The sequence below is a fragment of the Phymastichus coffea genome, unplaced genomic scaffold (assembly GCF_024137745.1).
Source record: "Phymastichus coffea isolate CEN01 unplaced genomic scaffold, Cenicafe_Pcof_1.1 PCOF00001, whole genome shotgun sequence".
Classification (NCBI taxonomy): Eukaryota; Metazoa; Arthropoda; class Insecta; order Hymenoptera; family Eulophidae; genus Phymastichus; species Phymastichus coffea.
The window spans coordinates 13,694,079-13,717,922 of record NW_026706812.1 but is presented as its reverse complement, the minus strand read 5'-3'; the positions used below and the strand labels follow the sequence as shown (position 1 = coordinate 13,717,922).

The following is a 23,844-nucleotide window of genomic DNA, read 5'->3' as shown; positions in this document are numbered from 1 at the left end:
TACTTTAGGCATCTCGAGCGAACGGGTACATTATATTTTGCATTAACATTTGGACATAAAAAAGCTATTCGCTAGATGGGTTCCGCGATTGCTCACGATTGATCAAAAACGAGATCGTGTGAAGTGTTGCAAGAATGGTTTGCAGCTGTTCCAGCAAAATCCACAAGACTTTATACGTCGTTTCATCACTGTAGATGAAACATGGATAAATCACTACACTCCTGAGACCAAAGAACAGTCTAAACAATGGGTTGCCAAGGGGGAATCTGTTCCGAAAAAGGCGAAGATAATTCCTTCAGCCGGGAAGGTTATGGCAACTGTCTTTTGGGATTCGCAAGGAATAATCTTCATCGACTATCTGGAAAAGGGTAAAACCATTACAGGCGAATATTATTCATCGTTATTGGATCGTTTGAAAACCGAGTTGCTAGAGAAACGTCCACGATTGGCCCACAAAAAAGTCCTCTTCCACTACGACAATGCGCCAGCTCATGCCTCAGCAGTTGTGGCCGCAAAACTGATGGAGATAGGGTTCCAACTCGTTTCACATCCCCCCTACTCTCCAAACTTGGCTCCGTCGGACTACTATTTATTCTCTAATATGAAAAAATGGCTGGCGGGAAAAAGATTTTATTCAAACGAAGAGGTGATTGCAGAAACGAATGCCTATTTTACAGACTTGGACAAATCCTATTATTTGGAAGGGATTAACAAACTAGAGCAGCGATGAATGCAGTATATAAGCCTAAAAGGAGACTATGTTGAAAAATAAAAAAGATTTATTAAAAAAAATCAAGCAGTTTTTATTTTTGCACGGACTTTTCAAACGATCCTCGTATCTGTCCATACTATAAGATAATTTTATTGCCGCTGTTGCGACCACTATGCAGTATAAGTTTTTTCGATTTCTAGCCGTTATTTCGAAAGACCATTTAATAAGGGTACTCTTATTAAAGGGTCATTATTTCGGTGGCCCTTTATTTTGGTACTCGATGATTCCCTTTAGTAAAAATGATAGTTATGTCCTTATTAGAGATATCGATTGGTTTTTACTACAAATACTCTTATTAGAGGCGTTCTTTTAGTATTCTTTATTTTAATGGATCTTTTAACAATGGAATACCTTCATTCTTTCGTAAAAATTATTCTACCGTGCTTTTAAAATCATATTATTGAAGATGCATTTTGATTATGACTCTTATAAACTAGTTGTTGAGGCTTTCAATTACATTATGTAAAATTAAAATGTTATGGATTGATAGAAAGTCATTAATCCTTTCGTACAGAACTGTAAGACCCACTTTGTTCAAGTTGTTGTAGAAAACTGAAATTGAATAATTTCTTAAATCAATTTAGTCGTGTTATTTATCTAAGAAGAAGCCTTCTGGTCATTAAAATTAAATTTTTCTGTTTTTTTCCGTTTCGTTTAGTACGTTCAAAAAGCGGTCGGTGATAAAAATTGGGATTGAAAGGATTTGAAAATTATTTCCGCCATTCTGGATCCATCATTTTGAATTTTGAAAATCGGTCTTCAGATTCGTAATCAGCGACCCCGAAAACCTTTATATACATTTTTGGGTTCAGGATAAGTGCAGCAGAAAAAAGTGCCCCTGAAAGGGTCAAACTTCCTTTTTATGGTAGGTTTTTACACGATTTTCACCGGTTTTTTACGGGTTTTCGCTATTTAACAAACCATGTTCTGACACTTAATTTACACCTCGGATTCGGTTTCAGCGTGTCAAAATACATGGAAAATGGTATGTCTGGTCTCTAGAACCAATCATACATTTTATTTCGTATGTCGGTGTATTAACGCATTATCAGGGGTAGTTTGTTTACCACTTTTTAAGTTATTGGCCGCTACTGCTCTGTAATCTTTCCGATTTGTATTGATCCCTAGATCAATACGCAATATTATCTTAAAATCTGCGAATAGCACCTTTATGCTCATGTTTATTTTATTTCATACAAATTAAACGACAAGTTGAATATTTCTGAACAACCTTGAAAAGAAATTACTCTGTTATTCTTTTATCACAGGCGATCAAAATAATGTTCGCTTATGCTTCTTACATACATACACGTACTTACTTATTTTCCCACATCCCATGTTCTATTATTTTTATTTGGTTGTAGTCTTTAAATAAATAAGGTTTTGTTGATGTTTCTTTGACTCCTGAATCTTGTATTTTTAAAATTTTATATTTTATTCTGTGATCTACGTTATCAAAAACAGAATTTCGCCACCCTAAATCTATCTTATCATTTAACCAGTTGTTTATATAGTAATTTTGATATGATGTTTTATCATTGTTGATATTTGACTAGTGAAAATTGTGCATAGGAGAGAGACAATACCTTTTCCCATGCGATTCCTAAACATCAGTGTCTGGCGTCCTTTAAATGATCATTACTGGTAAAATTTATTTTAATCGCGTGAATTGTTATATTTAAGGCCCTGCATATTTTCTTTGACTTATGACACAAATCTTTGACTTATTTTTATGTGCTGAACAATTTTATATTAGCATCGACGTGTATCGGTAGAATATACTTTAAAATAAATCGACTATGAAATAAACATTTCATAATTAATATTTCATTTACAGCTGTTGATTTTATAAATCAACTTAAGGAATTGGAAAAATTGCAGGAGCACATCAGTACATCCTTAGAACATCAGAAAATATTATTAGAAGGAATGCAAAGTAATTTTTCTAAAAATTTAGAAATAGTTGCAAATGACATTGGTGCAATGAGTGAACGTATCAAAAGACTGCAGAACTAATAATAATTTACCTTAGTAATGCAACAAATATGGACACAATTAGAAATATAGCATATTTTGTATGTACAAAAATAAATCAAGGCAGATATTATCCATATTCTAGAAATTGAGTGAATAAATTATGAATATATTTCATACTGGATTTTTATATATCATAATTTTTTTTCATAATAATTACATTATTTATTTTTTATTTTTAAAATTACATCATCAACTAAAACTTTAACCTTTATGAATTCTTTTTTGAACTCGATTCCGCATCCTTTTGAAAGTCGAAAATCTACTAGTGTTTTGTTATCCATATCAAAGATATTAATTTTAAATACTAGTGGCATTTTCCTTTTATCTATACCAGTGATGGTTATCTGGAATTATTTTAAACAGATTAGTTTTAATTCATGTATATTATCATATTTTTTCTATTAGTAGAAACATACAGATACATATTAAAGTGAGGAGATGCCGCATAAAACGTACATTTTCTTGTTTATATATTTATAATGAAATGTAGCGAAAAGCAGTAAGAAATTATCAGTAACTTGCTCGCGCAAGTTAATTTATTTATTGATAAGTAGATTTGTCACACTTAATAATGAATAATATAGTACTGATGCTACAGAAACAGTTTTGACTTTCTGAAATTAGTTTTTGACATGCAAATAAATTATTTCGAATGTATATTAGTTAAAAATCAAAAAAATTATAAATATTATGTTGGAGTAAAAGATCGTTTATAACGAATTCCATTCCTAACTACTAAGTCTAAATTCAACATTATATAACTACTAGTCAGGGCTGTGACTAATAAGAAAAATATCTTCGATTTCCCTCTAAGATTTTAGTTTTTTTTATGTTATAGAACATTGAAAAATAAGACACACGTATTTATTTTTATCTGCAGATAAACGTTTTTAACGGATGAAATAACCCCTCAATGTTACGGAAATAAAGGAATAATTTAATGATTTTAAATAATAAATTATATCTTTTTACTTGTGGCGGGGGATTTCAGGAGGTGTAAGTCGTGCTCGCAAAACACCTCCGGCACAATGCTTGAGGACCCGTTTACTTGACTAGTGATAAGGGCGACAGACCGCCGTTCCTTGGACACGGCGATCGTCGAAGATAGAGTCAGAAGTCGGCGCGCGAAGGACTGGTTGCCCGCTGTCCGACTGCGCAGTGCAGTGCGCAGTGCCACTGCATGATTTCTGTTCCCTTTCCTCTCACGTCCTGGGAATGCTGGCAGCTCAGGAAGCAACTCAGAATGGTCAATGGTCAGCGCAGCTCGTTGTGATATTTAATGCGCGGCGGCAACAGATCCACACGTCCGGCGAATTAAACACGCGACGAATTATGTACACGATCCTCAATTCTCGACGGCGAGCAGCTCTTCACCTAACTATCGGAATTCTACACTTCTCTTACGCTCGAGTTAGTTAACAAAAATGGCGATTGGTCAGCGCGATTTGGTCAGAAGTACTTTGTTCTCAACGGCGATGCATCCACGCGTCACGGCGGATTCAAAAACACTACAAATTATATGTGGCAACACCTAATGTTAAGTTATACAAGCGGCACTTTACCTACTTAAGTCTGACGATTCGCTCGACTGCTCTAAAATCATTCGATTTCTCGGCTCGTAGCAGGATCTGCGTACAGCAGAGCTCACGATCAGCAGTAAAATGGACGAGCAACGGCTCTTCACGATCAAAGATCCTTTTCTTCTCCTATTTCTGAGAAGAAATCATTTTATTGGCCGATATGCTAATTCGGATATCGGTGGCGCCCTCCGAATAATCCAGTCATTGGTTTAATGATTTAATATACAAATTAGCATAGCATCACTTATACTACGTAAAAAAATATCACCGGTAACTCATATTGTTCCAATATTGAACCAAATTGAAAGCATATGGTGTTTGAAATATTTGTTTTTTTATTAAAATATAAATATTTAATTATAACTCCATTAATGTTTCGACGGAAGCTCATGTCCAGCTAAAGAAAAAAATTCGATTTTCTTCACATAATTTTTTTTAATTTTTAATGGAAAATCAACTGATCACATGACAACTTGTACTAATATATTAACATATTTACAGATATTAAAAATATATGTCCAATATTATTTCAAATACAAAATGTAACAAAAAAAGATAAAATTATTTATCTACGAATTAGTCGTCATCACTATCTTATTTTATGACTATCATCACTTTGTTTTCGGCGAAAATACTAGTAATTATTTCTGCAGGTCTCTGACAATCTTGAAAAGGTATCACGCATGTGAGAGGTGGTTGCTGCAGTATGGAAGCAACATCGATTAGTCTATTCTAACAATCCAAGAGCACAATCATAACAACATCGCAATATACTACTATATCCAATACCATTTAGTTCACCGTATGTAGCATTTATAAATTTTGCTTGAAATATGATGAGACTAAAGTATCTAGAATAATTAACCTCAAGTTTCATTATATCATTTTTTATTTTCAAATATTGTACATTTAATTTGTCGTTTTTCATAATTTTGAGCAAGATACAAAACTGTTTGTTTCATGCCATATGTTTCCGGGAAAAAAATTAGCACATCATGCTTCGTAAACTCAGTAAAATCAATAAAATCATTTAACGTTAATTTTGCAAATAATGTTTTCCTTCAAGCCTATCGTTCAGGTTTTTATCCTCTGCCAAAGTTTTTTCTAGCTTTTTGTAGCACAGATAAACTTGGCCTAGTCTACACTTTTAACCTATTTTTCATTTCTGGCGTATAATAACGAATCCATGTTTCATAAACAACAACGTAGCGTCACAAAAATTCCTTTGGATTACGTTGAAACATGCTCAAACATTGCTCAGACGCAAACGTATGAGTTCCCTTGTTATCAGCTGTGAGCAAGCACGGTACCCATCTTGCAGGCAACTTTCTTATACATGAAATGTTAAGAGTCTCACTAGTCTCATGCTCTTTCAATCGATAACAGTGTCATGAACTTCATCAATCATGTCTTGAGTAGTCACCTCTTTTGAACGGTCAAGATGCTCAGCATACCTTGTGCTCTTACGGCCACAACGAAATTCAATAAACCATTTTTAAACCATGCTATGCTATGGGGTAGAGTCTTTATAATATTTCCTGAACTTTTTCTTCGTTTCTTTGATTGATTTTCCCCGTAGGAAATAATGTTTAATAAGCACACGAACATTTCTTTCCATGACTTTGTAAACACAATGAAAGACTAATTTAAAATGACTAACAAATTTCCAAACCAACGTACTAACTTAAAACTTTGTATATGCACTTATACTAGATAAAACTCTCTTACAATTAAAAATACGTTACGATAATACCACCATCTTTCGAGAAGTCACGGACTTATTGAACCACCCTCGTATATTAAAAACTATAAAGCTGTGACTAAACTAGTTTGATAAAAGGTATTGTAACGGGGTTGCTTACCGTTTAATTATTTTTATTACGATGATCGCGTAAACGTACTCGCAATCACCTATGTCAAATAAGAAAGTCGGAGAGCAAGAGGAAAGGGGTGTCAGTCAACCAACTATCTACGGGAGTGAAGAGAACGCTCTGAAAGTACTTATTAATATCGTGTACGAAAACTCTTTATTATCTCTTGAAACGCTACACTAGAATTAGCCCGCGTGTGTATGTTTACATCGGCGCTCGCTCGACAACAACATGCAGTGTCGGGACGCTCGCTGCTTTTTGTCCGTAGAGCTATTACATGCACGCTTCGCATCGAATGCGGAAAATCGGTTATCACGCATGCAATAGCGGTCGTGAGATCAAGCTGGCCAGCTTACCTTTATTTTGCAGACGCACGAAGACGAAGGGATCAATTCGCACTGCGGGAAAGTCTGATTGTTCTTTTTGTCGCGGATCGCGAATTCGCGCGTACGTGGTTTCGCCTTCGATGGCGAAACCTCACACACACACTCTTGATGCCGCAGGTAACAATGCTGCTTTTTCAGCTGGCTCGGGTCTGCACGCCATGTAGCTCGATGACAATTACTCAGGACTCTGGGGCACGTACGGGCAATTAGGTCGCGAACCTTAACTTTCGTGGCTTCCGTACCGGTAGCTGGATCTCCACTCGTTCGTTTTCAATCGCGCGCGTTCCGTCTGCTCGCGTGCCGAATTCCGTCGTTACATTTTTCGTCTACCGGTAAGTGCTGCCCCCGCAGGCAGCCACTAGGTTAGGCAATTAGCGCTAATTTGACGTTTACCGTCACAGCCCCCTTCCAGTCTGGACCTAGGGGGTCCTCGACGATAATCATATTAGCGCTTTCCCTTCCGAGGTAGAGAGGAGAAAGGACAATAAAGAACCGTAGTCCATGTGGTATTTTGAACAGTTTTTATTTGGTGAAATTGGGTGCGTGCGGCCCTGCCCCCGGGGGCAGGGAACGATCGCCTGGCTGGTCTTGCTGGTTTCTTCCGACCTTCATCGTCTAACGGAGGACGGCCGTGTGCCTCCCATTCCAGCCTCTCTTGGACCAGGTCGACGTGTTGCCGCACACGTGGGCAGCGGTCTGCGCGAGTCACCCCGGGGTAATGGCAGACGTTGCACCCTTCCCACTGAGCGCGGGAGAGGGTGCCACGCGGGAGGCCTCGTTCTCTGGGGGTCAGTGGCAACCCGTTCCGCCAGTTCGGGGCGGACCACAACAGCCTTTCTACCGTGGGGTCCTCACCCGTGGACCCTACCACAAGATTAATGTGGATGGGCCCCGTTGCTTGACCTCCATCGCTGCCGTCTACATTAACCACCAGGTTTACCCCGCACGTCCGTGGACCCTGGTGTGTCGCGGCCTCCGACCTGTCCTCTGGAGTCGTAGGTCTGGCCCCGACGATTGGAGGCTGGGAGAGGCCCATGGGTGCGTCACTCGCCGGCAACTCGAAAGCCTGGCGGTGACGGCGCTGGACCTCCTTTAGTGCCTGCGCGAACTGGCGCCGGCGGGACACCACCTTGCTCCAATAGTCCATATCATCGGGGCGGTGTCCCGCAGCCGTGTACGTATCATACTCTTCGTACACGGCTCGTTGGAGGGCGTTGAGGGTCGTCCAGCCTTGCTCGACCTCCCTCAACCCCTTTACTATCTCCTCCCTGGTTCGTTTGTCAGACGAGGACGCCTGGCTTGTGAACCTGGGGCGCTAGGTCGCGTCGGCGAAGGTCTTCTCCGTCCGCAATCCTACGGAGGTCGGAGGGGCCTTTCGGGGAATGGCCCCCGCGGGTGGTCCGGGTAGTGGTATCGATTCGGCGCGTACGACGCCCTGTACGGTCGAGGGATGCGGAGACTCTTCGTCGCCGATCTCCTCGAAGACCACGGATGCTCCTCCTCTTCCTTTTTCTCGCCGAGGAGATGCAGGGCGGCGTGGACTACTCCCTCGACGGCTGGACCTAGGCCCAGCCTAATGAGAGCGGCCGCTGCCTCTTCGATTTGTTCGAAGGTGATCTTCATCCTGTAACAGTCGCATGTGTCATTATTCATGACCCTTTCCTCGAGTGTCGAAGGTGGGCGCCTGTTCGGCTGCCCAGGACCTTCATTGCCGGGATTGAAGGTGGGGTCCTTTGCGTTGGTCTCCCAGGTCCTTCGCTCGCAGGGCCTCATGCGTCAATAGTCGGTATTCTCGGCGGTCTACCTCTCCTCCTTTTCCCGACGATAGAAGGGGGAATCCGCGGATTCTGTCGATGTAGTGTAGTGTGCGTGGTTAATACGCACTTGCGAGGTCTCCCTCGCGGGCGCTTCACCGCCTTAGTTGAAGAGGTGGTTATTGGGATCTCGACGAGGGGATCGGAAGGGACGTAGCGACGGGGGCTTGAAGTTGGCGCGTTGTCATTCCGGAGTGTGTCACCTGTAGTATCGGCGCATCCGTTTCCGCGTATCGTCGCATCGCTCGCATTGGGCGGGACGCTCGTCGCTTCAGTTCCCTCGGTGGTCGAGATCTCGTCGTCATCTCATCGTCGGGTCCCGTCGTGAATAATCAACAAACCAAGGTATGTGGCCTCAGGCTTGTAGAAGACACTCTTCTCTCGATTAATCGAGAGGCCAGCCCTACACAACCTATCCAACTCGGTTCTAAGACGTTACGTGTGATCTCCGAATTTGGACGATACTATGATGATATCGTCCAAACAGGCGAAGGCGAAACCGCCAAGCTCGGGTCCGATCACGCTATCTATCAACCGTTGGAAGGTGGCGTCGGCGTACGAGGGACCGAAGGGTATTCGTGCGAACCGAAGATGTCCTAGTCCGGGCACTGTAGAGGCAGTGACATGTCGAGATTCGGTCTTGAATGGTATCGTATCACTGACCCGAACCTCGTGTTCGATGCCTGTTGCACGTCCCAGTCCCACGGGGGCCTGCGATAAGGCCTCGCCGATGGTCTTCTGTAATATCGCCCGTTGAGAAGCTGTTTTCGGCTAGTCCGATAGTAGCTAATCTCGGACCAGCCTCCAAACTAGCTACCTCTAGTTTCATCTTGGTTTGTGATTTCTTGAGCAGTAACGTATCATCGTCCGGATCAAGTACTGCTTTAAATAACCTAATAAAGTTCACTCCTAGGATACATTCATCGACGAGGGTAGGGAGGATAGCTACTCTCGTCGGCATCGTCGTCTCCCCCACGGTAAACGGCAACATGGCGTGACCAACGATCGTTAACTTACGACCGTCTGGTAGTCCTGCTGTACCCGCGTGAGTGGTGTCCAATCTGACGCCTAGCACAGACGCTATCTGCAGAGCATTCCTACCTATGGCTGTGGTGGAAGCTCCCGGATCATAGAGGGCCCTATCTGGAAGTCCCCTATTTTCACCGGCAGCCACCAACGCGTCTCCTGTTCCGGGGAATATCGGGAAACAGTTTCGACGGATCCACAGCTTTGCTCCTTGTACATCATAGCGCTAGCCACTGTGCTCTCGCGTGGTAGAGTGACGTCACTTGTCGTCCGAACCACCTTGGTTCGGACGATCGGAGTTTCCATGGGATTACGTTTCGACGGTTTATCTGCCGCTACCCGTGCCCCCGATGGCGTGTGCGATCCATTCGCCACCACCTCGGCCGGTCCAGGGTCTTGGGCTTTACTAACGTCGATACCCTTTGAAGGTTTATCTGCCTTTACCCGCGCCCCCGAGGACGTGTGTGATCCATACGCCACCACCTCGGCCGGTCCAGGGTCTTGGGCTTTACTAACGTCATTACCCTTCCTTTCCGCGTTCACTCTACCGCCACGTTCATCATTGGCGTCACCAGGAGATTTTTCGCTCTCGTCGCTCAACACGCTCGCTACTAACGGTGCGGGCTGTGCTGACGAAGGCCGCGAGATCTCGTTAACGGGATTTGGGTTAAGGGATGAAGGAGTGCGGTCAACCCCACCTAACCACTCCTTTGCTCGTTTCCCTTATTACATTGGGGACAGTACTTCCTGCTGTACCCCAATAGGCCACACTCGACGCATTTGATTGGCTTGGAGAAATCCCTTTCTCGTCTACGAGGGGTCTCCGGCTTCTTAGCTCGGTCGTCGGAGGTCAGGTTTTTGTCGGCGTGATTCTTCTTTATCCCCTCCGATATCTCCTTGAGAGACAGCAGCACACATTCGGTTCAATGTATCGGTGGGTAGGACTTTTTTCTCGCCATCGACCGACTCCCGGCTTGGATTAGGTGTCGCCCCCGAGGGCGTCGGCGTGTAGATGACCTGGTGCGTCACCTTCTCGAGTACCTTCTCCATGCGGTCCAATCTGTCGCTGACCTCCGGCTTGTCGCCGGACATGGCTGCCACCTTGCCCTTACGGCCCTTGTTCGCATCGGCGCGAGGGTGGTACGCTAACTCTGGGTACAGAGTCGACTGAGGGTCTGGTACCACCCGTTCTACCCTTCGCTGATGCCAGTAATTCTGGGCCGCCGTGACCAGGGCATTCAGGGTCTGTATGGAGTCCACTTCGGACCTCCGTATTTGACCCTGAATATTTGGGATAAGGTTGGCGTGCAGCAGGTCCAGTTGACTATCGTGCGTCATCTTGGGATTCAGCCGATTTATTAGGCCCATCATATTGGCGAGATAGACGTTCAGCGGCTCATCTGGGCCCTGATATCGGCTCTGAACCTCTTTCATTAAACGTTGCTGTTGCTGCACGCTGGTCCCAAACCATGCTCTCGCGTCTGCCTCGAAGTCCGCGTAGGAGAGCCATTCATCCCTCATTGTCTCGTACCATGTGAGGGCAGGTCCGACGAGCAGGTCGGATACGGCTAGGAGCATCTCGTCTCCTGTGAGTCCTGCGCTACTCCTCGAGTTGTCCAGCCTTGACAAGAAGGTGTCGATGCTCGCATTGCCCTCTCCAGAGAACCTGAGTTTCCATCCTCGGACAATGCGACCGACGTCCCTTGTTGATGACCACGGGTTTGACGTCTGTTGGGATGACCACGTGCTCGGCGGGTGGTTGTCCACTTCAGCATTAACTTCATTGAGTTGATGCTGTCCACCCTCTCCCAAAGGGATCGTCCGGCGGGGGGTCCTGCCGGTGGCCCCCGTGGGCCTCTGTCCGGGTCTAGCTGGGGTGCTCTGGGGTAGCCTAGTGTCGTAATGGCATGCGAAGGTGTCCTGGAATGCTACGCTCCTACGCGTGTTCTCCTGTTACCGCGCTTCGTTGGAACTATTCGCATCGTCTTGCCGTATATTTCTGTTTTCGATGTTTTCTAATGCGCTGATCCTGGCGGATTGATTGTCCAGTTGGTCCTTCACATTGCTTCTGTTGCTAAGGATTTGGTCTAATACTTTTGTTAGACTCGACATATTCAATCCCATTGAGTCTAGTAGCTCCAGTTTCTTCTCATTTTCTCTGGACCGGAAAATGAGGTCTTGGATCATCACCGCGAATGCCGGCGGGAGTTGGAACTGGCTACCATCATCAGCCGTTATAGTAATACAGTTATTACTGTTCATGTTCTCGCCGCTGTCCATGACATTCGCGATGTTTATGTTTCTGTACTCGTGATATTACCTCCGCACTCTGCATCAGCTGGGCTAGCGGGTGTTCTCGGTCTTGCTCGGATGCTGTGTGTTCCGCGCATAGGGATACAATCAGTTCCGAGCGTAGGGCAGCTCTTTTTGCTGGATTGCTGTGCTGGTTGTCGACTTCCGCGAAATCTGCTGCGGAGTAGTCGCCATGCAATCAGTTATGCAGTCGTGCAGCTCTCGAGAGCTTGTTCCCGCTTGTTTTGAGCTCCAGGTGTTCGAGGTACTCCTTGATTTCCTCCTCCTGGAGCGTCAACACCCAATTTTCTATTTCTGTTTGAGTGCGGTCCATTTTCCTCTGTTAGTTAACTTGCGGCTAATTTTACGCAAAAATTACAAGCTTGTTACGCGTGGTGCGAGTGCGAGTGCTGTTTTAAAAAATTGTACGCAAGTAAAAAAATTTTATTAGCCGACAGTAGGCTCAATTAAGGACGTTTAACAATGTATTTGCCGAACGACTCTTCGCTCGTTATTACGTAATATAATGATCCTGCCTATCAGACGCACTAACTGTTTGTTAGCGCGGCTGTTTTGGTTAGTATCTAAAATATTTTAACGAACGTTGCGCGTAGTCACCAATAGTCGTAGCTAATAATATTAAAAACATTTACTCTGAGACAACGCGATATCAGATAAAATTCTCAATTTGAGTTAATTTTGTCTGAAAGTTGCCGGTGTTAGTATACCCGGGCCAACGGGTACAATATTATTGATTTGCGGCAACTTTCAAAATTTATTGGTGTTTACGCTTCTAAGAGTCATTCGGTCGCACTCGCACGCGCTTACAGCTAATGTTCACACTTTTACGCCGCGGCGGGCCTTCGCAAGCTAACTAACAGGCTATGTTTACTGTTGTGGCTTTCGATATCAAGTATGCACAACAACACTTGATTACCACCTACGTCGCTGGTTGACTGAGCGCAAGGTCACTATTGAGAACAGGTGTTTTGAACGATCAGAAACACCGTAGGTTCTTTTGCGTTGGGCGCCATGTAACGGGGTTGCTTACGGTTTAATTATTTTTATTAAGACGATCGCGTAAATACGCTCGCGATCACCTATGTCAAATAAGAAAGTCGGAGAGCAAGAGGGAGACGGGTGTCAGTCAACCAATAAGTCTACGAATATACAAGGAGTGGAGTTACTACGGAATAAACACGCTGAGAGCACTTGCTAATATCACGAACGAAAACTCTTTATTATCCTTCAAATGCTACAATAGAATTGGCCCGCGTGTGTATGTTTACATCGGCGCTCGCTTGACAACAACATGCAATGTCGGGACGCTCGCTGCTCTTTGTCCGTAGAGCTATTACATGCACGCTTCGCATCGAATGCGGAAAATCGGTTATCACGCATGCAATCGCGGTCGCGAGATCAAGCTAGCCAGCTTACCTTTATTTTGCAAACGCACGAAGACGAAGGGAACAATTCGCACTGCGGGAAAGTCTGATTGTTTTTTTTTGTCACGGATCGCGAATTCTCGCGCACGTGGTTTCGCCTTCGATGGCGAAACCTCACACACACACACTCTTGATGCCGCAGGTAACGATGCTGCTTTTTCGGCTGGCTCGGGTCTGCACGCCGCATTTGTTTCGGTGATGGCTTCTTCATTCGACGTGAATCGTTGTCCGGTAAGCCATTTTTTGAGGTTAGGATATAAGAAAAAGTCACTGGGAATATGGTGGATGGTCAATTAATTCGAACTTTACATCGTTAATTTTTGCCATCGAAACTGCACACGTGTGAACTCGAGCATTGTCTTCAAGAAAGAGGCATTTTTTTTGTTCAAATGAGGACGTTTTTCTCTGATTTTTTCTTTCAGCTAACCTAATAATGACGCATAATATTGTCCAGTGATCGTCTGGTCCTTTTCCAAGTAGTCGATATACATGATTCCATACGCATCCCAGAAAACCGTTGCCATAATCTTGCCAGCTGAGTTTACTGTCTTTGCCTTCTTTAGGGCTGGTTCTCCTGCGGCAATCCATTGTTTGGACTGTTCTTTGCTTTCAGGAGTGTAGTGGCGTATCCATGTTTCGTCAACGGTTACGAGTCGACGCCAAAAGTCTGCCGGATTACGACGTATGCGTGCCAAAAGAGCCTCAGAGGTGGCCATTCGGGTTCATTTGTTTTCAACAATAAGCAAACGCGACACCCATCTTGCTGATATTTTTTTCATCCCCAATTTTTCATGCAAAATTGAAATGATTGTACCTTTTGATACCCCTGTGGCCTCAACTAATGCTCGCAATTTTAATCTTCTATTACTTGACACCATATCGTGGATTTTGTTGACCATTTCGGGCGTACTCACTTCTACGGGGCGTCCTGAACGAGGTTCATGTTTTGTTGTTGTACGGCCGCCTTTAAATTCATTTACCCAGTTATAAACAGTCTTAAATACAGGGGCTGACTTGCCATGAACAGCGTTCAACTCAACTATGATTTCTTTTGGATCAAGGCCTTTCAAATGAAAATGTTTTATCACCGCTCGAAACTGTTTTTTCCATTTTTCAAATAAACCAATAACTTTTTGTTCAACCAACGCTCACAAAAAAACGACTTAATGAATCGACCTGAAACTTTGTACGATATCTAGTTAATAGTATTGCTTGCCAAAAATATTATAATTTAAACGTGACGAGCGCCATCTCTTGGATTTTGTAAAGACTTATTGAACCCCCCGTATTAACAATATAGGAATTTTAGATAAAGTTTAGTAATAATAAAAGACTAATTTCCGAAATGATATTTATTAATACATACACTAATACTATTAAAAAACAAGAGGATACTCAGTATGTTCAGTAAACAATAAAATAGTGATAGTATTTGAGGACAGGGTAGCAAAGGCACGGACAAAAAAATATGTAGATTAATCGAACAAAAAAACCTTTATTAGAATGCTTTAGCGAAGTCACGTCTTAGCTGCACGAGAGTCGGCAAGCGAGAGACGACGCAGCGCCGCCGACTTGAGTAGGTGCGCACGCAGGCTCACGCATACGCAACACATACACAAGTCGAACTCACACGCACTTATAGCCTATACTTGTCACTCCCTCACGAGAGTGTATGTTTGCATCAAATATATAAATAAATATATATATTTTATATAAATAAAAATAAAATAAAATCTTACTCCTACAATCTTTTAAATAAAGCAGTCTTCTTTTCTCTGATTCAGTTTTCTTAGGTACTAGAGGTAGTAGGCACGTGCAAATTTAATATCTATTTATAGATCAATCTTTCCTTTCGTTATACCAAGCTGGTGCATAATTATTTCGCTGATTACTTTCATAGACGGTCTCCTCCGTATATTCTACTCTTTCCATTACTTCCAACAAGTCACGTTCATGTGTTCCTGTAATCATTCAAAAATCAACATTAAGTATTCAGCTTGCAAGTTTCTTATGGACTAAGAACGACAAAGGCTTGGTAAATATGTCCGCTAGCTGATCCTTTGATTAGACCCATTTAATATTTATCAATCCCTCTCTCACACATTGCTTTACGTAATTTTCTCTAATCGTACGCAGATGCCTCAACTTTATTCCCCCTTGCACTTCAGCACTAAACCTAGCAGCATTATTATCGCAATACAATGCAACGGAACTTATTGACCTTTGAGTCAAGCTTTCTATTGAGTCTGACAATGCCGATATTTCTAAGCACGCTTCACTCATTGCTACATACTCTGCTTCACATGTCGAGAGTAAAACACTTTTCTGCTTTTTCGTTCTCCACGCTATTGGATCTCCATACAGCCTGAGTACATATCCGCAAGTGGTTAACGAGTCTCTGCTGTCACTCCAACTTGCGCCAGAATATGCATCAAACTTCTCACCCTTTCCTCTATAGGTGAGCGCGATGTCTTTAGTCGCAGCAAGGTATCTGAAAACTCTTTCAACTCTTTTCCAATCACTTTGCATCGGATTTGACTGATGCCTACTCAAAATATTGACCGCATAAGTTATATCCGGTCTCGTGGCATTTGATAAATATAATAAAGAACCCACAGTTTCGCGGTATCTAGTTGTATCTATCGTTTCATCGCTTTCTTTATCATTTTCTCTTTCGCGTCTTTCTCTATTCTGCACTTGGTTAGTTGACATGGGAATTCTTTGTCCCTTTATGTCTTCATAACCAAAGCGTTTCAACATTTTACCGATAAACTTAGTTTGGTTCAATCGTAGAACTTTCTCCGTTATGTTTCTAATCAATTGAATTCCCAAATATTCGTCCGGCTCACCGAGATCTTTCATTTTAAAACTTTTTAGCAATTTCTCCTTTATATTGTCAAGTAAGTTTTTATCGTTACCGGCTAAAATTATGTCGTCGACATATAGAACGGCGATAACAATACTCTGTTCAATAACGAGTACGAATAAACACGGGTCATTATCATTTGTCACAAAACCGAGATCTTTCATTCTTTTCGCGAACGTCTCGTACCAATTTCTAGGACTCGTTTTCAAGCCATACAATGACTTCCACAAACGCAGAATTTTCTTTCTCTTATCATTAATCAGATCATCCATACCGTCAGGTATTTCCATGTATATTTCTTCTTTCACAGGGCTATTTAAGAACGCAGTTTTAACATCGAATTGATACATTATCAAGTTATGCTTGTTTGCATAGGCGAGTACTGTTCTTATCAATGGGAGTCTTGTCACAGGCGCATACGTTTCTCTTAATTTATAGTAATTTTTATCTTGAAAACCCCTCACTACTATGCGCGCCTTTTTAAGCTCAGTTCCATCGGAGTTTAACTTTGTTTTTAATACCCATCACGAGGTTAAGATGTTTGGTTTATTACCTTTGGTATCTTTAATCGGTCTTTCTACAATTTCGTATACTTCATTTAATCTCAACGCATCCAATTCGATATCGATAGCTTCTTTCCATTTTTTCCAATCTCCCCTCGTCATAGCTTCGCGATACGATATTGGATCGCCATTCACTGTCGCAATCAGTGTGTATACTTCTTCATCGCTCATGTCACTGATGTTTGTATTTTCCCCTGTCGCACAAAATGCGCACCGCATTTCCCTTCTAGGTTTATTTTTCAGTGGTCTGCCCCTTTTTCTTTTGGGTGGACTTTTCACTTCACTTTCCCTTTCTCCCTCATATTCGGTTATCTCCTTTTCGATTGTTAATTCGCTCTCTGCACCATTTTCAAAATTTATCTCTGATACTCCCTCATTCGTGAATACATCTTTATACGCTAATCTTTCAACGAACTTTACCTCTCTACTTTCTGTGAACTTTTTACTTACTGGATCATACAGTTTATAGCCGTCTCTTGTATAGCCAGCTAACACGCATTTGTTCGCAACCGTATCGAATTTAGTATTTGCATCCTTTAGTTCATAGGCCACGCAGCCAAAACGCCTCAGTTGATTTATGTCATATCTATAATTTGGTGCTAAAATGCCTAACGGCGCTTTCATGTTTAACGTCGCATGCGGGCTTACGTTGTACGTATACACGGCTACTTCCAACGCGATATTCCACATACTTCCAGGTAAACCTGAGTCTAACAAAAGTGATTTTATCTTTCTTTGCAATGTTTGATTTATTCTTTCCGCCACACCATTGTGAGGTGGTGTGTTGGGACAAACAGTCAGCAATTCCGCATTGAATTCATGTAGAATTTCTATCGTTCTTTTACCAGTAAACTCGGTTCCTTTATCACTCGACAAGTATCCTATCTTAACGTCTTTGCCTATTATGTTCCTAGTCGATATTATATACTCTCTTAGTTTTTCGGGCACTTCAGTTTTGTGTTTTAGCGCGTAAGCGTTTGCGTAACGCGAAAAGCTATCCGTGAAGACTACAATAAAACTGTGTCCTCCTGGAAATGTTCTAGGTTTAATTGGACCCATTACGTCAGCATGTATACGCAATAATGGTGACTCCGCTATTTCTCTAACCTTACTAAATGGTTTTCTTTTCAACTTTGCCATTATACAAACTTCACATTCATTCAAGCTCTCGTCAAAATCGTTTCTGTCAAAGTTTTTAATGTCCGGATATAATTTTTTCAGTTCGTTCATGTATTTAGCCGACATATGTCCCAAACGCACATGCCATAGTTTAATTGTATTTAATCTACCTAGATTCTTTTCATTTAAAATTCCACTACCTGGTGTGTTTAGAGCGTTACTTTCGGTCTTATTACTTTCAACTTTACCGGTCTTATCTGATTCGCTCTGTTTCTTATCTTTCTTGTTATTTTGCACAGTATCCAGACGTTTAATGATTTTTCCACTTCTCGTCGCTAGATTCAACATAATTGAATTTTTCTTAATTTTGTTATCGCGCGCGTTTGTGTCTTTACGACTAACCTCGATTTCCCAAAATGGCCTTTTGTATAAGCCCGTTAGTACTGATTCTCTAGAGATAGGGTCATATATATTTATACGTTTATTATCTAAATAGATTTTCATTCCTTTATCCGCGAACTTTCTTAATGACAACAAGTTTCTTGACAGATCTTTTGCGTAAATTACATCATCTAACGTTATCAATTTACCGTTTTGTGACTTTAACTCTACAGTACCGCTTCCCTCGTATGATAGATTTGCCTTTTTGTTTTTATTCGCGCAATTTATTGAACCTATAGCCTTTGGATCTAGCGATTTGAATACAAGTCATGAATTAGCAACATGATGAGTTGCTCCCGAATCACTCAAGAACTTGTCTACTTGCGTTTCGTTCTCATCATTTTCGGAATAGTCTTCCTCGTTATCTAAGGAATCCCCCTCTAATAAATAACATTTCTTTCCTTTAACAAATTTCTTTCTCTTACCTCCTTGAAAATTAGACGCGTTACGTCCCGTTCCCCTTCTTTCCTGGTTTTGGTCGTTGCGACCGCGAGCGTAGTTTCTACCGCCATTCCCTTGTTTGTTGTTTCTTTGAGCATTTGTAAATCTTAGTCTCTTGCCTGAATCACCGTGGTCGTCTTCCTCGTCACGTTGCCTTTTTTGTCCAACTTGATTGTGATAAGAGGACATGTGACTCGGTGACTTACATACGTAGCACAACTTCTTATCTTTCAGAGGGCAGTCACCTTTCCAATGTCCACTCTTGTGACAATGATGACATTGTTCCCTTGTGGCAGCAGGCATGCCTTCAAAGAAGGTTGATTTTTGTGCCATCATAGCCTTTGGCGTCTGTTGTACTGAGCGTGGTCCTGCCTGCAAAACAACAACAATCAGCATAGTACATTATATGGCATCCTATTCCCGGTAGCGTTTTTCCCAACAACGTCAGTCGAAACAACTTCCGGTACAGCTTTCTCTGCAGCATTAAAAAAATGGTTTCTTTTCAGTTCTTCAGGGCAATTGCCTGTTAACGAAAAGGCATCATATTGTCTTACTGTTGCCTCAAATCTTTCAACGAAGTCAAAAGCTGATTCTTTGCTTTTATCATACCTTAAATTAACTAATTTTTTAAACGCGATATGCTCGTCTATTCCCATTTGGGCTTGTTTCACTTTCTTGATATCTTTCAATATTTCAACGGGACTTTCTAAATGAGCAAATTTATTGTTATATGACGCGCTTAAGTGATTTAATAATATGTCTGTAACTTTATTCTCATCGAGTTTGAGTTTCTCTTCATCAACAAAGTCGCGCTTGTCACTTTCAAAAATATAATACAATCTTCTCGATTTTAGTTCAGTGAAGAACAAGTTTTGAAAGGTTTCAAACCTAATGTCTTTATCTAGTACGTATCGTCTATTCACATTACTTTCAACTTGCGATACTTCAATGTTTACTTTACTTCCGTTATTCGATGCAGTAAGATTGCTAATTGAGCTATCCTTCGAAACTAACCTTTTAAATTCATTAAAAATCGCGCGAGATATATTATTCACTTCATTTTTCTGTCTATAACCTACGCGTCGAGAGGGACTATGTATTAGACCAGAATTGTTTACCTGTTCTGTCGGAGTCGACGAAGCCCAGGTCTGAGGTCCTTGTTGCCTAGTTTTTCTAGGGTTCTCACTTGCTCTTTTTTGCAGATTTGTGACTGTGTGATGAGTGTTTACTTGCACCGTCTCCATCACCTCACTCTCTTGTCTCTTACTCCAATTGTCAGACATGTCGATATCAAGGTCATCCAGCGTCATGCTTCCCAAGTCCCAACGTCCAGGGACGCCAAGATCAGGGACGATGGAAAACTCATAATTCCTTCCAGTGTTTCTCTTTGGTGGACAAACAGTTGGTCCAGAGAAACCTTTAGTCATCGTCAAATTTCGCGATTGACGCGTTCTTTTCATAGAGTCCTCGTAGATTTGAGACTCAGCTGTTCTATCGACTGTTACAAAAGCATCGTTGCTCTCATTGACTCAAAAGCTGTTGAGTCTCATCTCTCAACTCATCTTGCGGGTCTTGGTCATTGCGTGGGCTGGTCTGCGTTGACATTGACCTGTTAGTGTTTCTCGGTGGAGTTGTCTGAGTTGTTGAATTTAGCGAATCTTTTTCGTTGTTGCTTGCACTTGAACTCAAACCCTTCAAAGCATCCAGTACTTGTGTATGATTGAAGTCGAACTTGGCACTGATTGCACTGAAACGGCTGTCAGTTTCCCTCTTATTATCTGCAACCTGCTTCTTAAGCTCCTCCACTACCTTTTCCAACTGTTTAGGTTGCTGCATAGTGGTGGTGGTCTTAGCCCTGATGCAGATGCCCTTTTTCTTATGAGGGGCACTGACAGTCATTCCGTAGAATCTTCCCTGCAACCAGCCCAACTGCCCATCCGTTAGCACGTTACTTTCTGAAAAGAACACAATAACCGTTTAAGTTAGTCATAATCTTTCTTTGGTGTTGAGTTGATCAGGCTCAACACCAATGACTTTCATTCAAGACTTAACAACTTTACCAGCAAAAATTGCTGACTTGCTCTTATCGTCAACTTTCACACACTTTCATTTGTGTTTTACACACACACTTTCCTTCTGCGTGTGTTGGCCAGACACAGCATAACAAGTGCGCATAGGAATAACGCTTCAGTGATAAATAAATCACTCTGATACAGTGTAAACACGGTGTATAACTTCAGCAATTAATTCTTCTGTGCACTTTAACCTCTTTCACTGATCACATTTTATAAATGAATAAAAGCTTACCTATATCAATATGATAGCCATTTGTAAAGGCTAGGCAAAAACCGATGTCATTTGACGTTCTTTCCACCAGATAGATTCCTTCTTGCGGGTTAGATTCGTCGAGCTTATACTTTCTCCAAAGCGTGTCTTTAATTTCTTTCATTGTTCCTGTTGAAGAAAAAGAATTAAATTCATGTATAGCCACTTCCATTGGGTGTCATACGTGTATCTCCACTGAACCTCGTAGCGGTTCGTGTGTGTGCGCGCAAGTCTCCCTCAAGCAAGTTACAGCTTGCCGCGCGACACTTTCTCTCTCTCTCTCTCTCTGTTCGTAGTCGGTGTGTGCGCGCGCAAGTCTTCCTCGAACAAGTCGCTGCTTGCCGCACGACTCTTTCTCTCTCTCTCTCACTTCACCGGAATCTCGCCATGCTCACTTCGCGCAACACGTGGTTGCACGTTTGGCAGCCATTTTTGCCGCGCTTTCCTCTCTTTCTCAATTTTTTTTTTTTATTTTAAAAGGGAAAAACGTTGAATTCTATACGATTTGCGTGACATAGAATCGTCTCACTTCCGCACATGAAAAAAGAGAATAGCTTAACACTCGCGTACGCGTTTTTATTTTAATATACGTAAAAAACCTTACCTGTGTATACACAGCCTCCTCTTTCAGCGCTTTCAACCAGACCAGCACCCTCTCCGGTGCTTTGCATATGAGGTGATGTTCCTTTCATCTTTTTCTTTTGTTTCACAAAAAAAAAAAAAAAACAACCAAAACTTTCACTTTTCCTTAGCTTTTCTTATCACTTATTGCGCAGTGGAAGGGTGCTGGGCCCATAACCTGATAGTATTTGAGGACAGGGTAGCAAAGGCACGGACAAAAAAATATGTAGACTAATCGAACAAAGAAACCTTTATTATAATGCTTTAGCGAAGTCACGTCTTAGCAGAGTCGAACTCACACGCACTTATAGCCTATACTTGTCAAATAGTATTCTTAAACTTCTTAAATATATTTATTGTTTTTGGTTATCCAATATCATATTATTTTATAAGCTATTGTTTCATGTAATATTTCGTATCCTCGTTTTATTAAAAAATGGGTTTTACTAATAATTTTATATATTAATAAGATTAATTTCGTTTAGTACTGGCGTTTTTCTTATTGTTTCTCAGTTTGACTTGTGACGTGTAACTTCTCGCTTGCGATTTGTAGAAGATGTTCTGGCTGCTATGTATTATATTATGAATATTAGTTTGATTATATTGTAAATTTTATTAAACTAAATTTACAATATATTTTTTGTGGAATCATAGCAACCGACATATTTAAAAATTCTTCATCAATTCGCCAGTTGCGTTGTTATATTCGTTGTTGTTGATTTGATACCATTTTATTGCAACATTATTATCATGTTTGTACAACGGATTTTATTTTGAATAAAAGATCTGATGAGGCTGGAAGACAAACCAGCAAAACGTTGTCAATAATAAACTGAGTGGAGATAAAATTTTATTTATAGTATTTGGATGTCACTCTCTTGTTTTTTTGCTCTATAATTTTGCAAGATAGAATAAATTATATTATTCCACTATTGACTCATTTATATGTGCGAAATAAACAGATACCAGAAACTATAATCATACTTAGTACACGAACTATCCGAAACATTATCTATTTTTAAATTATTCTAAAATTATGAATTGTGAGCCCTTATTTTGAAGAACAAACCAGGTAAAGGTGGTGAGGGGGAGAGAGAGTGGAGAGGGGCTGAGGGAGAATATTAGAGGTGAAATGAGAGAGGTAAAAAGATGAAAGAGTGAAAGTGAGGGGAGCGAGATGGAAGGGGAGGGGGGAGAAGAATTGGACAACACGATAAGAGAAGTGGGACAAAGTAGTGGTGCAGAAGATATAATGGAAAAGATACGGACACATATAAGGGATTTAAGAGAGGTATGGGAGGAAGAAAGGAGAGAATGGACAGAAATATTTAAAGAAATGACGAAAAAAACGGAATGAATGGAGGCAGAGGGAAAAAGAAGAGAAGAAAGATGGGAGAAAGAAATAGAAAAAGTTAGGAGAGAACAAGACAGTGAGAGAGAAGAAAGAAGAAGAGAGACGAAAGAAGAAAGGGAAAAAGCAGAACTTAGAGAAAATGAAACTGCAGGAAAAATGGGGAGAGAGGATGAACTAGTTGGAAGAAAAGTGCGTGAAGTTAAAAGAATGTATAGAAGGAAGAAACGAGAAGTAAAGGGGAACGAAAGTAGGTAGTAAAGAAGAAATAGAATATATGAGAGAAAAAATGGATAGAGAAAGTAGGTTAAACAATATAATAGTGACAGACTTAGAGGATGAATTAAGATGGGAAAAGAAGAGATAGGTAGAGGACTGGTTAAGGAAGGAACTAGAAATGAAAGGGGAGATAGTGAGTCTGAGAAAAATAGGAGGAACAGTGGGGAGGGATGATAAAAGAGAAAGAGGAAAAAAGATATGGAAAATTAGATGCGCTTCATGGGAACAAAAAGAAGGAATTATGAAGAAGAAAAAGAATCTGGCACAGAAAAAGATATACATAGATCAGGACTGGACGTGGAAGTAGAGAAGGATAAGAGAGGAAGTAAGAAGGAAAGCGAAAGAAATAAGAAGTAAAGGTAAAGAGGTAAAGATGTGGCACAACGGGGTGAAATCAGAAGAAGAAGAATGGTGATGGAGCGACAAAGAGGGAAAAATGGTAGAAAAAAGGGCGGAAGGGTTTCGAAAACAATAGGGATAAGAGAGAGAGAGAGAGAAGAGAATGGAGAGAGAGGGGAGAAAGGCAGTAAAAATACTATTCTGGAACGTGGCAGGGGTGAGGAGCATGAAGAAAGACGACTGGGAATATGTTAGGGAATTCGACATAATAGGGCT

General features: G+C 41.5%; 2 protein-coding genes across 5 annotated transcripts in view; one reads left to right on the top strand and one right to left on the bottom strand.

Annotated features, from left to right (window-relative positions):
• The window catches only part of LOC131669473 (dynactin subunit 2), a 293,206-nt gene extending 290,284 nt beyond the window's left edge, over positions 1-2,922 (top strand). For both annotated transcript variants that reach the window (XM_058944483.1, XM_058944402.1), the window contains exon 9: positions 2,610-2,922. In XM_058944483.1, coding sequence (XP_058800466.1) covers positions 2,610-2,788 — 179 coding nt within the window. In that variant the 3' untranslated portion in view covers positions 2,789-2,922. The remainder of the gene's footprint in view (positions 1-2,609) is intronic.
• LOC131669299 (serine/threonine-protein kinase grp) overlaps positions 2,903-23,844 on the bottom strand; it is a 493,024-nt gene continuing 472,082 nt past the window's right edge. For all 3 annotated transcript variants that reach the window (XM_058944280.1, XM_058944204.1, XM_058944124.1), the window contains one exon: positions 2,903-3,153. In XM_058944280.1, the coding sequence (XP_058800263.1) occupies positions 2,968-3,153 (186 nt within the window). In that variant the 3' untranslated portion in view covers positions 2,903-2,967. The remainder of the gene's footprint in view (positions 3,154-23,844) is intronic.